Raw genomic sequence first — 16,581 nt, 5'->3', positions numbered from 1 at the left:
GCTCCTGGTTTTCATACAGCCTTTGTCCTCTGGACACACTGTGTTCCCAGGTCCCGTTTCTTTTAGGGTCCTCACACTGTATTTCCTGTTTTCTGTCACCTTTAAAATAAAGGTTGGACAATCTGAAAAGATGATATGAATAACTGTTTCAAACTGGCTGTTCTGTGGTGAGGGTTGTGCTTTGTGCCTGGAATGCCTTCCCCTTATTGTGAGCTTCACAGCTGACGGGTAGCCTTGGAATTGGCCCAGGCACATGTTTGCATGAAGACCCCACCAAAGCCCAAAAGATCAGAGTCAGCAAGACTGATATCCGCTGTTATTGCGTGTACCTGCCTGCTTTAAAAATACACTGCTGGATAAAGTCATTTCCCTCAAAGTTTAACAGAAAAAATTAATGGGTTTTCTATTGTTCATTTGCTGAAGAAATTACTGCTCAGAATTAATCTTTTTTAGATATCTTGTAGGTCTAATAATTAGTCTTCCTGTCTGTATTTTCAATATTAGAACACTTGACAGTTTTAGGATTTGGCAGTGAGGAGACATCAAGAACCAGTCTGCTTTTATGAAAAAAAGTACTTGCTCTTTACAGATGTAATCTGAATGATCTCTCCATCTCTTGTTTTGATTCAGCTGAGCATATAGGGACTGAAGAATATAAGCCTTACCTAGAATATACAGGTTAGAAATTTGTACCCTTAAATATGACTAGCAACACATTGGACACATAGTGTTCCAAGTAAAGTCTTGTTTCCCTTTGATGCATTTAGATCTGTTACCTAGGATATTCATAGCTTGTGTGATGTCAGTTGAGCAGAGCTATTCAGTAATACTGCAACTTTGTTAGGTTTTATTTCTGAAGTGCTACAAGTGTTTAAAATTTGTGTTTTCCCTGTAGCACAGTTAGTATTAATAATATCAAAATATCTAGTGCTGTTTGTTAACAGGTTCTGCAGCAGTAAGCTTTTAAATGGCTCTGTACTTATAAAAACTCATTTCAACGTCATTTTTCTGTGTGAATTTTTCAGTGACAATATTGGAACAAGTATCTTCTGACACTGCCTACTCATCATTTGGATGAGTCAGTTTATTTTCCAGTTTTGTAGTTTGTCTTGCACTGAAACCTGTACAGATTTTTTGTGGCATTTCCTCAGAAATGCTATGTAGCATAATGTTGGAGTGTAAAGTATCTCGAGACAGCAAGAATATACCAAAAGACAAGCACTAGTTTTCAGATTCTTGGCTCCCCCTCAAGACTTCAAGACGTTCCAGCCTGTTGGAGGGGGAATTGCCTTTATTTTGTACAGTGACAAAACATCCACTGCCTGTAAAACAAATATGGGAGCCCATATTTCTGTATGTCATCATTTGATACAGTGTGTTTTCAGCTTCTTTCTCCAATAATCTGCCTTCTGCATGTAGTATAATGCTTTTAGGATGTGCAGAGGCACTAACAGCAGTTCTGATTTTGATGTGCCGGTGCCTCAGTTAACAGTGGGGTTTCCACAGTGCTTTAAAAAAAAGCCTTACTTAAAAATAGTTGACTGAGGCATTCATCGACCTTCATTTTAAAATAATTACTTCCTGGTGCAATGTAACTGAATTGTTGGGCAAAATAACCTGGAAAGTTTGGCAAAACTTGCAAGTCTAATTGCTGAGAGACTTTGATATGTGGAGGTAACATAGGAGACTAAAACTTCAGGGTTTGATTCAACTCGCTGTCTTTATTCATTACACAAATTCTGTGTGTCTCTCGCTGAATCAGGTTCTTGGTGTACTTTGTGACAGTGAATAAATTTGAACTGTGCTTTATAAAGAAACTTTCACCTTTGGGCAAAGTTGAACAGAAAACACTTATTCTAAAAGTGTTTTACTGGCAGGCTTTCTGCAGTGTAACTACAGTAGCTGTCAAAGGTTCAAAGAAAGCTTTTCAGCACAACTTTTTTTCCCTGTTTACTGTGTTGGAATTGAAGTCAAATTCTTGCATTTCAAGCACTTCATCTTGCATGTCACAGTTTCAGCACTTTGGAGGAAGAATAAATGAATGTGGTGCTTTGCTGTCAGCCAAGCAGAGTTAAAAATTACTAAGTTGGACAAAGCATCTGTTCTGGTGCAGGGGTCTCCACTCTCCACACCATGAGGCTGTGTTTGCTGTGCAGGTTGACATCTGTTCTGTTTCATCCCAGAGGACCCTTATGGAGAGTTGCTTACATTTTGAAAAACATGATCCAAGTCACAATATCTGTGTATTTTTCACTCGTCTGATTCCAAAATCAGGTGACAAGGCACGACAGACTTTGCATGAGGTGGTGAAGGTGGCAAGTGTTTGTAAGAGCACAAGCATGACATGAGTCTGAGTGAAACCAGTATCCTCTGAAATCTACCTGGAGTCTTGTTGTGGGAAGGAAGGGCATAATCCAGAACAGTCCCGAGGTATCCATCAAATTTTATTTGGACTATTGTATTTCTGACTAAGTGAGTGAAGCTCTGAGGGCTTTTCCAAGTCTCTGGGCTATGTTGCCTTATCTTTGAATTTTAATAAGCCGCAGCTCACAAGAAAGTTCTGATTATTTTGTGGTTTTATTAAGGGTATAATTTTCCTGGTTTGGGGATGTGGCTGCACAGGAAAGCAGGAAGATGCCAGGTGGAACTTGAGCACAAGCAGCATGAGGGAAGTGTGAGCATCCATGTAACAAGCCCTGCAGGGCTTCAAGTGTGTCTTCCTGATTTCAGCACATCCTGCTTCCCACTTATCTTTATCACTGCTGCTACTCATATCTGTGCTGTACACGTTATGCAGTTGCAAACCTTTGTTTGCAACTTACTGTATTCTTCATGAGGTCACTACTCCCCTCAATGGCAAACACAGTATTGGTGCTCTTCACAGCTCAGTATGTCAGCTTTGTCTTTTTCTTACTGTACAAATGGCTGGCACTGTGAAGAAAATGTGTTTGATGTAGGGATGGGTGTTGTAAAAAGCTGAATAATGAACTGTAAGTCTTCACAGCTTTGCTGACTGGATCTGAGATTAATAAGTTTCAGTTCAAAAGCCATCAGTCTGTCACTACAGAGAGGGGGGTAATGAAGAGCTTACCAGGTGCCCACCAAAGCTGCTTTATCACTCCTCCTCAGCTGCACAGGGGAGAGAAAATACAAGAGAAAGCTCAAGAGTTTGGATAAGGACCGGGAGAGATCACTCACCAGTTACCACCACAGGCAGAACAGACTCAGCTTGAGGAAATGAGTTAATTTATTACAAATCAGACCAGAGTAGGGTAATGAGAAATACAAGCAAATCTTAAAAATACCTTCCCCCAACTCATCTTTTTTTTTCCTGAACTTAACTTAATTCCTGATTCCCTACCTCCTCCCTCGTGGATGGTACAGGGGGATGAAGAGTGGGCATTGTGGTCTGTTCATCACAGAGTGGTTTTACCACAGCTTCCTCCAAGAAGAACTCCTCCTCCAAGGAAGAACTCTTTCCTGGATGCCAATGTCATGTCCCTTCCACAGGCGAAAGTCCTGCATGAACACTTCCAGTGTGGTTCCTTCTCATGGGCTGTCACAAACTCTTCCAGCTCAAGGTCCCTCCCAGGAGATCCCATCTTTCAGGAACAGGCTGCTCCAGTGTGGGTCTCCTGGAGGGCCACAGGTCCTGCCAAAAATCCTGCTCTAGTGTGAGCTTCCCACAGGTTCACAACCTCCTTTGGGTATCCACCTGCTGTGGTGTGAGGTCCCCCCTAGGCTGCACGTGGATCTCTGCTCCCTCATGGGCTGCAGGGGACAGCCTGACTCATCATGGTCTTCACAACAGGCTGCTGGGAGTCTCTGCTCTGGCACCTGGAGCACCTTCTCATTCCTTCTCCGCTGACCTTGGTTTCTCTTGCATATTCTTACTTTTTTTTTGGCCACAGTAACTTCTTTTCCCTTCTTGAATGTGTTATCACAGCAGCACTGCCACAGTCACTGATGGGCTCGGCCTTGGCCAGCAGCGAATCTATCTCGGAGCCAGCTGAAGGCTTCTCTGTCAGACTTAGCTTCTGGCAGCTTCTCACAGAAGGCATCCCTTGCCATGCAATCCCAATGCAACTACTAAAATTCTGTGTTAGGAGCTTTGTGCTTACACACTGGTAAGGTTAACTTTCTACTAGGCTGAAGGATTCTGCTGTTATTAAAAAGTACTTATTTGTTGGTGACAACTGAGTCAGATGTGGAAGGGAAAATCTGAAGACTAAAGAAAAATATCCTTAACTGGGATGATTTCCTGGTGGATCACCATAACTTTATGAATTAATTCAATTATATTGCTGTTTGGCTGTTGAAACTTTGGTTTCTGCTGCCAGATAATAGTTGATGGGAGTGTAGTACTTATTGCATTGCTTTCCTGTCAGCCCACACACACTGGGTTGGTAACATACTGCTCCAAATTCTCCAATACTAAATTCAGACTTCTCATGAGGCTGTCTTGCCAAAAGTTAAAAACAGAAGGCGACCCTGAATATGATTCTGTTTCTGAATGAATGATAAGCCAAGATCCTTCATCTTTCAGAATAAGGTTTTCTGATTGGTGATGCCTGCATAACTTTCTCCAAAAATGCCCAGATGCTGTTTGTCACTGAAAGTAGGGCTGATATTCGCCTCAGTGACTGTGTGGAATCATGCAAGCAGCCTTTAGATGTCAGATGAGCAGTGCTATTTTGGAATGGGTAATGAAGTGCTTTAAACACAGTAAAACTTATTTTCTTTGCAAATTAATCTCTCATTCATTTGCACATACCGTGGTCATTTCTTTAGCAAGTGAGGCATAAACCAGTGCCACATTCAGTGCATAACTCTGTCTTTGTGTGCAGCCAGTTCAGAGTGAGGTGGGGCCCGTAGGAAGAAATAGGAAATATGACCGTGAATAAAATGCTGTAGACTTTAATACTTCAGCTAACAAAATCATTAGATTTTTTTGAAATGGTATTTTCTGTGCTTCTCTGCATCATGGTGGATACTTGGTCATCCTTTATTTGCAACAGTTTAATCCAGAATCTCCAAATTCACAGTGTAAAAATTGATTAGTGTCAGTAGCACCCATTATTTTTTATTTGTCTGGTGATACAAGAGAATTAATTTGCTAAGGAAGAAACTGAGTTTTTTTATGTAACTGTTTGGACTGTATAGGTAGCCACCCATCAAAATGGCTCCATACTAAAAGAAGCCCTGCAGCTTTTGCTTTGGAAAGGAATACTTAGCCAAATTCAGCCAAAACCACCCTTAGGGTTTAGTAAAAGGAACAAGTGTTTATATCTCAGAGGACAAGGTCCTTACTCAGTCAAGAATCTTGCAACAAATGTAGACTTCACAGTCAGTAGTCCAGAGAAAGCAGATTTGAGCTTCTTACCTGACTCACAACCAAGAGAGTACAGCCTAAGGTGTAGCCTGTTGACAGGACACGTTATGACCAGAACATATGCTGGACATGCAGTTCTCTGCAGTAAGAGAGTGTAACAGAAATTTGTCCAAGCTATTTGGAAAGGTGACAGAAAAGGAAGAACTGTGGTTCTGGAGGTTCTCCTGCACCTGTATATATGGCAGACTTCCATTAAATTGTAATGTCATCAAGTTTGCACATCTTCATGCAGCAGCAGGTTCTGTATCCTGAAAACTTGAATGGAGACTGAGCAGATCCAGGAAAAAACATCTTGATGTAGACCATCTAACAGTCATGTTAAAAGTGTGAGATGTTTCTGTCCTTGTCAGTTTTCACCCTGTCGTCACATACTCCTATTTCCCTGTTTCTGTTCTCACGCCCATTGAATCCTTCATGAACTAATTTAGTTTACTAGTTCAGACAAAACAACCAGGAGGGAGTTACATTCTGTTCAGCTCCTGAGTTTGGGTTAGCTTCCCAGAGATCCTGGTGGTTACCACAGCTGGTGTGCAGCTAAGTGTACTGCTCTGACCCTGACACAGGGGAGGAAACAGGGCTGCAAGCCTGGAGGTGAGCCTTTGCATCAGCTCAGCTGCTGCTCCACCACCTTCTCCACTGTAGGGACTTTCCCCACCCAGTGAGACAGCAGAGTTTGGCATGAGGACAAGGCTGGGGTGTTTCAGCCGTGGGGTGAAGTGCTGCAGTTAACTGAGCCCAGCCAGGGGCTGACGTGTAACTGCTCTATCTGTGACTTGCCTCTAATGTCCCTCTTCATGGAGCTGGGAACTCCTCTGCGTAGCTATGGAAGCTGTAGCATGGTTTCTGTAACAGAGTTTACAGTCTTCCCCTGCTTCCCTCTTGATTTTGTTCCTTTACTTATTAATTCTGAAGGCAGTAGATCCTAATGGTGGGCCAGTGTGTTAAATGAGTTGCAGAGAGGGCTTGAAGTTGAACTCCTATATGCCTTTTGAGGGACGTGGTGGAGGAATTTTCAAGGTGCAAAAAAAAATAAGCTTCTGTGATTGCAGTTTAAGATATCTAGTATTTCTGCAGTAAGTACTCTTAGTAATGTTTGTTGTGGAAATTTATTTGCCTCTTATGCTTAGAACTTGTGTGCCTGATTTAATTAAAATTGGTTTAAAGTTAAAAGCATGGGTTGAATTGGATTCTCAAATGACAATGTTGTTTGAAGTATGGATTTTCATAATGAACATGTTATGAATGTTGACTGGACAGAAAACCTCTGAACAGACAATCTGTGATTGAATGAACAAAATTGCCTTCTTTTAAAATCACTATAATTAGGTGAATATCTTACATGATGGACTGTTAAAATGTCTTGCAGGTGGATTCACCAATGAACTTGAGAAACCCACATGATTTGGTAATACTAATGAGACAAGAAACAACAGTTAACTACCTCAAAGAACTGGAGGTAAAGTATAACATTTAAGTACTAATTAATTCTGAAAATACAGATTTTTTTTTCCCATAGACTTTATAGTGATAGTTTTAGATGACGAAAAAAATTTGTTATTGGCAAAGTTCTCCTTCAATGAAAGGATGAAAAATTTTTCAGATCTCAATAACTTTTTGCCTCAAGTTTGCCTAACTGGTCTCCAGTTGTATCGTTCCCTGTTGTTAGCCATAAATCTTAACATTTTTGGGTAAAGTCACTAGATTGTGTTGTACTGTATTTTGGAAGAACACAGAGCAAATCATCTCTGTTTTTCTTCAAGCCTTTTTATTATTGAAATGGGGTCTGAGACCACCCTTTTGGAAAGGGTTTAATGAACTTCGAACTGATAAACTGAAGTTTAAATATAATAGGGGTTAGGTAAGCAGACAGCTGACAGCCCTTCTGGCCATGCACCCCTTTCTTGTGCCAGCTTTGGTTTTATCAGATTGGGATAAATAAGTTAAGCTACATGAACACCAGAGAAAAGAAAGCTAGATGAACACCAAAGGTAGCTTTAGGTGAATGGGTGAAGTAGGAGAAAGGAAAATAAGCTGGACTGCCCCTGGGGTGACTCTGTTCAGCCAGTCTTTCTCATCAGAGTACAGTCTTTTTTGTGGTGATGGACATTTTAGCTGTGGATAGAATAACACTTGCAAGCTTTTTGGGGCATGGGTTGTGGGTGTGGAAATGGCTGATGTCCAACTTCTGGTACACAAATGACTTTGAGCAGCAGTTACCTATTGTAACTTATAAAATTCTCATACAAATTCTACTAGTATATGTATCTCTTGTTTCACAGTAGCATGTAATCAAATGTGTATGGCTTTAATTACAAATGCGGGTTTTCTCATTTCACAGATATTCACGTACAGTACTATTCACATGTACTCATGTTCAGTTGTACTTAGCACACTGACTGATGATGATTTGTTGCAATGTCTTGTATTATTTCCACAAGGTGTTACTGACAGAAAGGGGGCCAAATGTGAAAAGATTTGTTGTACTTGTAGCAACCATTTCTTCTTTTCCTAAATGGCCTACCATAGATTTGGAATGATACTAGCCTGCTTTTTAGGCAAACAGGAGAAATAAGGGCTCATTCAAGTTATATTATCTCTAAGGAAAGCATTTATATGCCATCCAAATCCAAAAAAGTCCTACAGATGTTATAAAAGATAAGGAACTATTACCAAAATTTAATGAGAATTTTTTAGATTTTCTTCAGATGAACTTTGTTTTAAGGAAAAGGTGAGACTGTTGAGTTGTAACAACTGTAGTGTTTGCTTTCATTGGTGTCATATGCTTCTGTTTCCTTTTCTTCCCTACAGAAACAGTTAGTTGCTCAAAAGATTCATATAGAGGAAAATGAGGACAGAGACACAGGGCTGGAACAAAGGCATAATAAAGAAGATCCAGACTGCATTAAAGCAAAGGTGCCCCTGGGGGACCTAGATCTGTATGATGGCACATACATCACCTTAGAGAGCAAAGATATCCGGTAATAAGATGCTTTAATAACATACTTTATATTCTGAGATTTTTACTGAATGAAAATAAAATCAAGAGTACCTCTAAACACAAGTGAAAAATGACCAGCACTGACTTTCTTTAGATGGCAGTTTTTGTTTTGTGTTACTGTGGAATAAAATTGAAACAACATCTGCCGGTAGTTGTGAGCAGGTACAATGTACAAAAGCTGTTTCCCCCAAACCATCTATGCTAGCCCTGCCCTGAAACTTTTCCTTTCTTCCCAGTTCTACCACTGTTCCTTGGTACCGATACAACCAGATGTGTAAATTAAAGTGAAATATGTCATGTAGAAGGGGGTTGAATTTGCTTGAGTGTGCTTTCAGTGTTTTGAGCTGGATATTTATTTTAGTGGAAACTGTCTTGACTCAAATTTGAATGAAATTCCATTGATTACCAAGCTGTTGAACTTTCTGCTCATATTTTGTCCCGTGTTTATAAAGTGAAGGATGAGCAGCCAGTGTACTTGACATTCAGCTTCATTGGTAATTCATCTTCAGGAATGACTGTTTTGTTTTAGTTGGTTTTTTTATCATAATCACATGAGTACTTGAAGTGGGAAAAAATCAATTTTATTGTCATAAACCTTCATTTGGACTTCTCATCCCCCGTATTTGGGATTGGTTTGTTTGTTTCAGCTGAAGAGCCTGCATGCATTGCCATTTGCCTGGCAGATACATCATTAATCATAGCAGTGATACACTAGGTTGACCCTGATACATTTTGGAGGCTATCCAAATGTTGATATTTTCTGTAAAGCAGACAAATTTATTTACTTTATCCTATAGCCATGACATCCCAATACAACTGAAATCTGGGAATACAGAATAAATGGGCTAATGAGCCCGAACAGGGGATTTCTGTAATGATGAAGTCAGAGTACTCTCTGTATCAGCTATCGTACTCTCTCTTAGGAGCTTCAGCAGTATTTTAATCTGCAGTCTGCTGTGTTATGTTATTATGTCCTCAGCCCTGAAGACTATATAGACACAAAGTCCCCAGTGCCTCCAGACCTGCAGCAGCCAGACTGTACAAAAGTTCTAGATCTTCCATACAGTATTCATGCTTTTCAGCACTTACGGGTAAGTGAGCAAATGCAAGTAAGTATTTTCCCCCATTAGGAGGAGGAATAGAAAACTGCTACTGGCAGTTCTCACTCCAGGTTGAAAGGTATTGTAATCTTCCAAGACTGTTTCACACTTTTTTAAAACTACAGTTGGGCCCTGATTAAAGTACTTGTGTACTGGAGGTTACACCTGTTCCATCAGGTATACAGTTTCTCTTTTGTTGTTTTTTCCCTTATTATAGAAGGCATTTTTAGGAAAACGGAGTCTTTTGTTTTCATAATACATTTCATTAGCAAATTGGTAGCTTTCATTGAGACTACTACTAGCTTGTGAGTCGTCTCAGTTGAAATTTGGAGAATGCTGAACAGGATCATTAAAATGTGTGAAGATTCAGAATAAAAAAATTGTTTGCAGTTTTGTTGGTACATCCTAACAAACATGAGTGTCTGTTTGGTATCTGAATGCCAGGCCCTAACCCAGAGGATGAGATAATTGTTCCCTACTAGTACAAAGTTCAACTGCTCTAAAAAAGTTAGAGCACAAGAGTGGTAGGAAAACTGGTTTTGTCAACAGCATTATATGAGCAGATTTTCTAATGCAGATGCAGCTTTAGTGCTTTTATCTTGATATTTATTTTATTGCAAGTCTTTTCATCAACAAATAAGGATTTTCTTACAGCTAAACACTAAGTGGGTTTTTTGTTTCTGGGTCTGGATGTATTTTTGAAAGAAGTGTGTTTGTGCTTGGGGAAGGAAGAAAGAGAAGAGGTGTAGGGATACTTCCACTGTGTGAATGTAACCTTACAACACTGACTTCTGTGCTTCAGTGGTCATTAGTGAAATCAGTAGCTGCCAGATACAGAGTGCTACCAGAACTGAGTATTTCCCTTGTAGAACTCACAAGTAGAGGTGCTTTTGGCTGCTTCTACTGTTTTCCCATCTGCAATAATATATATTATTATCTGTCAGAGGTGAAATTGTTCTATCAATTCCCAAAGATCTTGAAAGGAAGATAAGATTGTAAAATAACCAAGCCACGTGTTTTCCTGGAGTAATGCTTTTGTTTGTATTTCTCTACTCTTAAGTGTCAGCAAATACCTGTATTCCATTTTTATTTCAGGGTGTCCAAGAAAGGGTTAATCTTTCTGCACCCCTGTTACCTAAAGAAGATCCAATCTTCACATACTTATCACGGAGACTGGGAAGAAGTATAGAGGAAATAGGTCACCGTATTTATGACGGGCTTATGAAGGTATGAAACTGTAATCTTGCTGGGTGCACAAAAAAGAGTGCTGGAGAGGTCTCACAAGTTTAGATACACCTTGTACAAGCAGTCAGATCCAGTTTTGCACGTGTATTTTTGGTTTACAGTTCAGTTTCAAAAGGCAAACTGAGACCATTTTCTGATAGGCAAGTAGAAGCAGGAGAAGGCGTCAGAAAAGGCAGTAAATAGATAGTTTCTGTCATCTTTAAGGATTTATGTAGTTATGTTGTTTAGCAAGCCACATTCTTTGCTTTGTCAAGGTAATTAGAGTTTTAAATCAAAAAATACAGGTACTTGAAGAGCAAAGAAGAAACAACAGTACTGAAGTGTGTATGATTTTGTTAAATGTCTTCCTGCAAAATCTAGGAACCCTCATTGAACTCCAGCTAAGATGCTGATGCTTAAACTACTGTCACCTCTCATTTCACCTCATTTTGTATTTTTACCTGCCTGAAATGCAGAAATTCTGTTTCTTTAATACATGAGTATGCTAGTTCAGTGGTCCTAAACATTGACAACTGTTGCAAATGGCAGCTTTCCAGTGGAGAAGGATAGCTTAGAGCAGCTGAGCGCCAGCTTTGGTGCTCAGATTTTCATCCTATAGTAATTAAAGCCCTGATTAACCTTTTAGTTCATGTGTTAGTAGTTCGTACAGTTCATGTGTTTCTCTTTACTGCAGAACTCTTCTTCCTGGGTACTCTATAACATGGCTTCTTTTTACTGGCGAATAAAGAATGAGCCATACCAAGTAGTAGAATGTGCCATGCGTGCCCTTCATTTTTCTTCAAGGTAAGAATTGCTAATAAGGATTTCTTCTCAGATTGCTTTTCTAGTTATCCTGGTTAGTAAACAGGTTTTAGTTTCTAAGACAGTATGCTAAGGAATAATCTAGGTTACTTGTTCTTGGTCTCTATGTGCTATACTAGACATATAAATAGTTGAGACCTTTTTCTAGCAAGTGATATGTTTTAATCTGTGACTGGCAAATTAATGTATCCTTGTGCATGATTCTTACACAGTCTTACTTTAATTTTAGTTTTTAATTTTTTTCCTATTTATTTTCTTCTATTCTTTTAGGCAAAATAAAGACATTGCACTGGTAAATTTGGCAAATATTTTGCACCGGGCTCACTTCTCTGCAGATGCAGCTGTTGTGGTTCATGCAGCTCTGGATTACAGTGACTTCTTTACCAGCTATTACACTTTAGGAAATATATACGCAGTAAATACAATCTTTATTTTCCAAGACTTGAAGAAAATTAAATATTATTTAATCTTTTGAGGTTGACTTGTAATGGTTTAATCTTTTACAGTGTGTCTTGTGCTCCATGTGCATCTCATGCTTAATGCTTAAGATTCTGTTAAGATAGTTTTATTCAAAAGTCTGTCTATTAGTAAAGGCTTTTCTCTGCACCTGGAAATAAATTCCAGTAAAATTCTTCTGCAGCCTTTCTTTAATAGATGTAGTGGCTTGAGTGTCAGAAATGACAGGCTACTTGTTATCATAAATTAAAATTTCAATTAATGGCTTCTTTAAAAACTGAGTATTGTTTATTAACTATTACTGCACAATGGCTAATTCTCTCTCTTGGTCATTCTTCAGATGCTCGGAGAGTACAACCACTCAGTCCTGTGTTATGATCATGCTCTACAGGCCAAACCAGGGTTTGAGCAAGCTGTAAAAAGGAAGCATGCTGTCCTATGTCAGCAAAAACTTGAGCAAAAATTGGAAGCCCAGCATAGGTAACTAAAATATCCCAGTGGCAATGCTTACAATCTAACTTCTGTAGTTCTGTTGCAGCAGTTATTTACACTTCAAGAAGAATTGTTTTTAAATTTCTGTATTTCTTTGATTATGCAATAGAATTAAGCATAAGAATACTTTAAGAAACCTAGAGTTAAAAATATGCAAGAGTGTAGGAAAAGGTGATATTCTAAAAAGCATTCAAAGTAAATCTTCTCTGTTTAATTTCCAAGATCACTTCAGCGAACATTAAATGAATTAAAGGAATATCAAAAGCAGCATGACCATTACCTTAGGCAACAAGATGTTTTAGACAAGTACAAGCTCATCCAGGAGGAACAAATCTTGAGGAACATCATTCATGAGACACAGATGGCAAAAGAAGCTCAATTAGGTACAACTTTTTAGTGTTCATGCTCATTAAAGCAATGAAATACGGCACATATTCAGATAAGTGTCAGGATATAACTTCTTCATATATTCAGATAGCCCTGAGTGGCTCTTGGGTTTTTCTTATTAAAACAAGCGATTGTAGTATGTTCTTGAACAGGGAATTCTTTTTTGAGTCTTTTGAGGTTGGAGTTTCCTCTGGGCTGATGGAGTAAATAAAAAAGATTGACCATACTGGGGGCAGAGAGGTTGACTGTGTGCTGTCTGTCTTCTCAGAAACCATACTTCTCTAGTATAAAAAAATATTTTCTGCTCTGCAGGGAACCACCAGATTTGCAGACTGGGCAACCAGCAGCATAGCTTGCACTGTCAGTGGGATCAGCCTGTTCGTTATCACCGCGGAGACATTTTCGAAAATGTGGAATATGTTCAGGTTTGTCTGTGAATTGATACCACTGCTTCAAGTTACATCCCATTTGCTTTATTAGCAAAGTAATTTCAGTTTTTTCAGGGTTGACACAAGGGTTACATTTTGGATGTAGTAATTATAGTGAGAAATCTTAGTCTTTTCCAGAGTGCAAAGTATTTTAAAGCATATTTCTTTTGATACTAGTACAGGCTGAGAGACTGTGAACTATAGAAATAGAGAGGGTTTCTTGTAAAAGGCTTTGTTTAACCTAGAAAAGAGAATTACTTGAAATCAAAAACTTCATTTTAGTCCAAAGCCTTAGTTCCCTATGATTGCACCAAGAAAATTTTGTACAAGAATATTACGAAGTTCTGGAAGCAAGGTGTGTACTAATACTGAAAATCCAAAATGACAGGCACGTAAGCAACAGCTCTACTGTGTTAGAACTGCAGATAAGGATTATGATTTCCCTTATTTTGCAATGGGGAGTATGTTCTGTAGTTTTCCCTTAACTAGTTTAAGAAATAGGAATAATTATTTTTAATTTTGCTCTTGTCTTCTTGTCTGATTGTTTTTGCTATTATAGTAATTGCAAATTCAGATTATTGAAATAATTCTGAAAGCCATGAGTCTTAGCAATTCTGACTTGATTTTGAGCTGTGCAATCTAGATAAGTAGATTTTATTTTTGGCCTATTACAAGTATCTGCTTGGTATCTTTTAGCATTCTTTCCTTGATTTGCACTTGAGTTTTCATTGTTGGCTTATTTACAGTATGAATATTACTCTTTCATGTTCTGAGTGGATCAAGAGGCTTAAATTCCTTTTTTTTTTTTGCTACCCACAGTTCAGCTTATCAGTGAGGCTTAACTACATAAGTGGGGAGGGGAAATAAATGGAGAAATTCAACAAGGAATGTACCATCTTTATTAAAATCTGTCTTTCTATTGTTTCTAGTTTGGTGAAGACTCTTCAACTTCTAGTATGACATCTATGAATTTGGATCTTCATGCAAACCAAAGTGTTCACAGCCAGTCCTTGCAGTCTTCCCCTGTGGCTCGTTCTGTTGTTTCAGTGTGGAGTGTGGAACCCAGCAGAGTGAGTGAAGAGGATGAGCTTTGCCCTTGCACAGGGGAGGGGTGAAAGTGAATCCTCTCCTTGCTTGTGTGAAACTTTTTAGCGTCTGGGCCGCAGTTTTGATGTGGGACAGCACTGGAGAATGTAGCATTCCAAATTTCTTCAACATACAAGTATCTGCCTAGTTTCTCTGTACTGGTTTCCCAGCCTTTGAAACTACTGGAACACTGAGGGAGTTTTTCTATAAGCATCTGCTGCAAGTAACGTGGTACAGCTAAAGATAGAAATTTCAACTGCTGATGTTAAAAAAAAGATGGAAAAATAATAGCTATAAAGGTCTCAGTTTTGTTTTGCTTTGGTTTTTTTTTTCAGACTATCCTTTATTATCTCTTTTATTACCTAGTTTATTAGAATATTAAAAATGCTGAGAAAATATTAAAAAATAATTCCTTTCCCTCTTAGGACAAACAGCATATTCTTTGGCCTCAGCGGTCAGAATGCATGAAATCTTTCCCCAGAATTCCTGACCCAGAAGAACTGCCAACTTATTTCTTGCCTCCAGAAAACAGGGGATTCAGGCAAGTGTTGATTTTTAAAAGCTATATTTGTAAATCTTTATTTTATGAGTGAAGAGTATTTTCTTTCTGGAGAGGATGGATGCAATTAGTAATCAACAGCACAGAGGTGTTCAAACCTTTTTCTCTGGCCTTTCCACAGAAGGAAGGCATTTTCTTTGATTGTTATCTTTGCTGTAAGTATAACAGCCAGAGCCAATTTCATGGTGATTCTTCCCTGACTGTTGGTCCGGGGTGAGCACATTAAACACGGACAGAATGGGGATTTAAGCACAAGTCTGAATGTCTTGGGAACTATATTAATAAAAAAACAGCTTGAGAGAGAGAATGAGGTGAACATCTATTTAATAACTACAGTTAACTCTTGTACATTACATACATCCTATTAGCTTTAGTTATGATGACAGAAAACAATGAAGACCAGAAAACAGTAAAAAAGGATTAGGAGTGGAAAACTCCAGCTCGTTCCTTTGGGACAGAGGTAGAAAATCAGTTTAGTCATGGAAGAGTCAGTAATACTTGTTATTATATAGGATAAAATAAATGTGTCTGTACTGCAATAGCTAACTTACATAGATCAATGCAGTGTTGTAATACCCTAGTCGCTTAAATTATGACAGTGGTAGTAAAAAAGCTGTTTTGTTCTACCTAGTCATTGTAATACTAGTATTGAGCCTGTGTTAAATGTTCCCATCTGAAAACATCCAGCAACTTCCTTTGGAGAAAAGCAGTTTTCATCTTAGAATGTTCTTTATACGTAATTTGGCTACCTCTTGATGTTTTTGAAATCAAGTTCTAGTGTGAAAAATTCAACTTTTTTTTATCACATATCTGTTTAGTCCTAAACTTCATAGAATCCTTATTAGCATAATATGAGAACTTTCTGTTATCTCTACTGCACTGTTCATTGTTCTTATTATTCTGTGCTTAAAAATGGAAAGTAAAGACCTTATAAATTATTTTTCAAGGGAAGGGTGGTCCTTGAGTTCTTGATGTTTGCAGCTCGTGTCTCATAAGAGTCTGCAGTACGAGGCTTAGCAGATTCGTGTATTTCTACATGATGACATGGAGCACATGCTGTTAATTTGTCTTGGTTCTCCTTCTTACTAGAATCCAGCCATTACTGAATATTCCAGGAGATACTGTTGAGCATGGAGAAGCACAGGCACCAGATTGTTCTTCCATTACTGATGCTCGTAATAATGAATCTCTAAACATACTAGTCAAGGAACTAGACACTAATCTAGATTTGAAATTCAGGGTGCCAGACAATCAAGCAAGACAGGTAAGAGACGTTTTCTTGTTGGTTCTCTTCTGGTTTAAAATCCTCCTTTTTATTGCCTTAAAAATGTTATTCACATCATGAAAGATTTTGATATTTCAAGGTAATCAGTAATTCTGAAAAATGTGGGCAAATTCTTTCTAATAGTATTGGAGAAAGGGTTAAGTTGTCTGGCTTCTTTCAGACGCTGACCAAAAGCACACAAAATGGAAAATTTAATTTACTCTTTGAAATCACATCTTTCTTTTAAATCTAACAGTCACTGGATAATGATTCATTTCCAAGAGCTACTGCATTCTACCAAGCTGATAACTTCGTAGTGCATTCTGGAGATTGGTTGCTTTAAGTGTTATGCGTTCACATCCTCCCCTTCGTA

At 38.6% G+C, this 16,581-nt stretch overlaps 1 protein-coding gene across 1 annotated transcript in view; it reads left to right on the top strand.

Annotated features, from left to right (window-relative positions):
* Positions 1 to 5,624: 5,624 nt before the first annotated feature.
* The window catches only part of TTC17 (tetratricopeptide repeat domain 17), a 42,444-nt gene continuing 31,487 nt past the window's right edge, over positions 5,625 to 16,581 (top strand). The window contains exons 1-13 of the mRNA XM_031055794.1: positions 5,625 to 5,630; positions 6,759 to 6,848; positions 8,201 to 8,370; positions 9,370 to 9,481; positions 10,586 to 10,717; positions 11,409 to 11,518; positions 11,807 to 11,951; positions 12,333 to 12,472; positions 12,707 to 12,867; positions 13,184 to 13,296; positions 14,229 to 14,369; positions 14,811 to 14,926; positions 16,034 to 16,208. Of these exons, the coding sequence (XP_030911654.1) occupies positions 6,771 to 6,848; positions 8,201 to 8,370; positions 9,370 to 9,481; positions 10,586 to 10,717; positions 11,409 to 11,518; positions 11,807 to 11,951; positions 12,333 to 12,472; positions 12,707 to 12,867; positions 13,184 to 13,296; positions 14,229 to 14,369; positions 14,811 to 14,926; positions 16,034 to 16,208 (1,593 nt within the window). The 5' untranslated portion in view covers positions 5,625 to 5,630; positions 6,759 to 6,770. The remainder of the gene's footprint in view (positions 5,631 to 6,758; positions 6,849 to 8,200; positions 8,371 to 9,369; positions 9,482 to 10,585; positions 10,718 to 11,408; positions 11,519 to 11,806; positions 11,952 to 12,332; positions 12,473 to 12,706; positions 12,868 to 13,183; positions 13,297 to 14,228; positions 14,370 to 14,810; positions 14,927 to 16,033; positions 16,209 to 16,581) is intronic.

This window comes from Geospiza fortis, unplaced genomic scaffold (assembly GCF_000277835.1).
Source record: "Geospiza fortis unplaced genomic scaffold, GeoFor_1.0 scaffold66, whole genome shotgun sequence".
NCBI classification, from domain to species: Eukaryota; Metazoa; Chordata; class Aves; order Passeriformes; family Thraupidae; genus Geospiza; species Geospiza fortis.
Note: the sequence above shows the minus strand (reverse complement) of the source record. Positions and strands in the feature narration are given on the sequence as shown.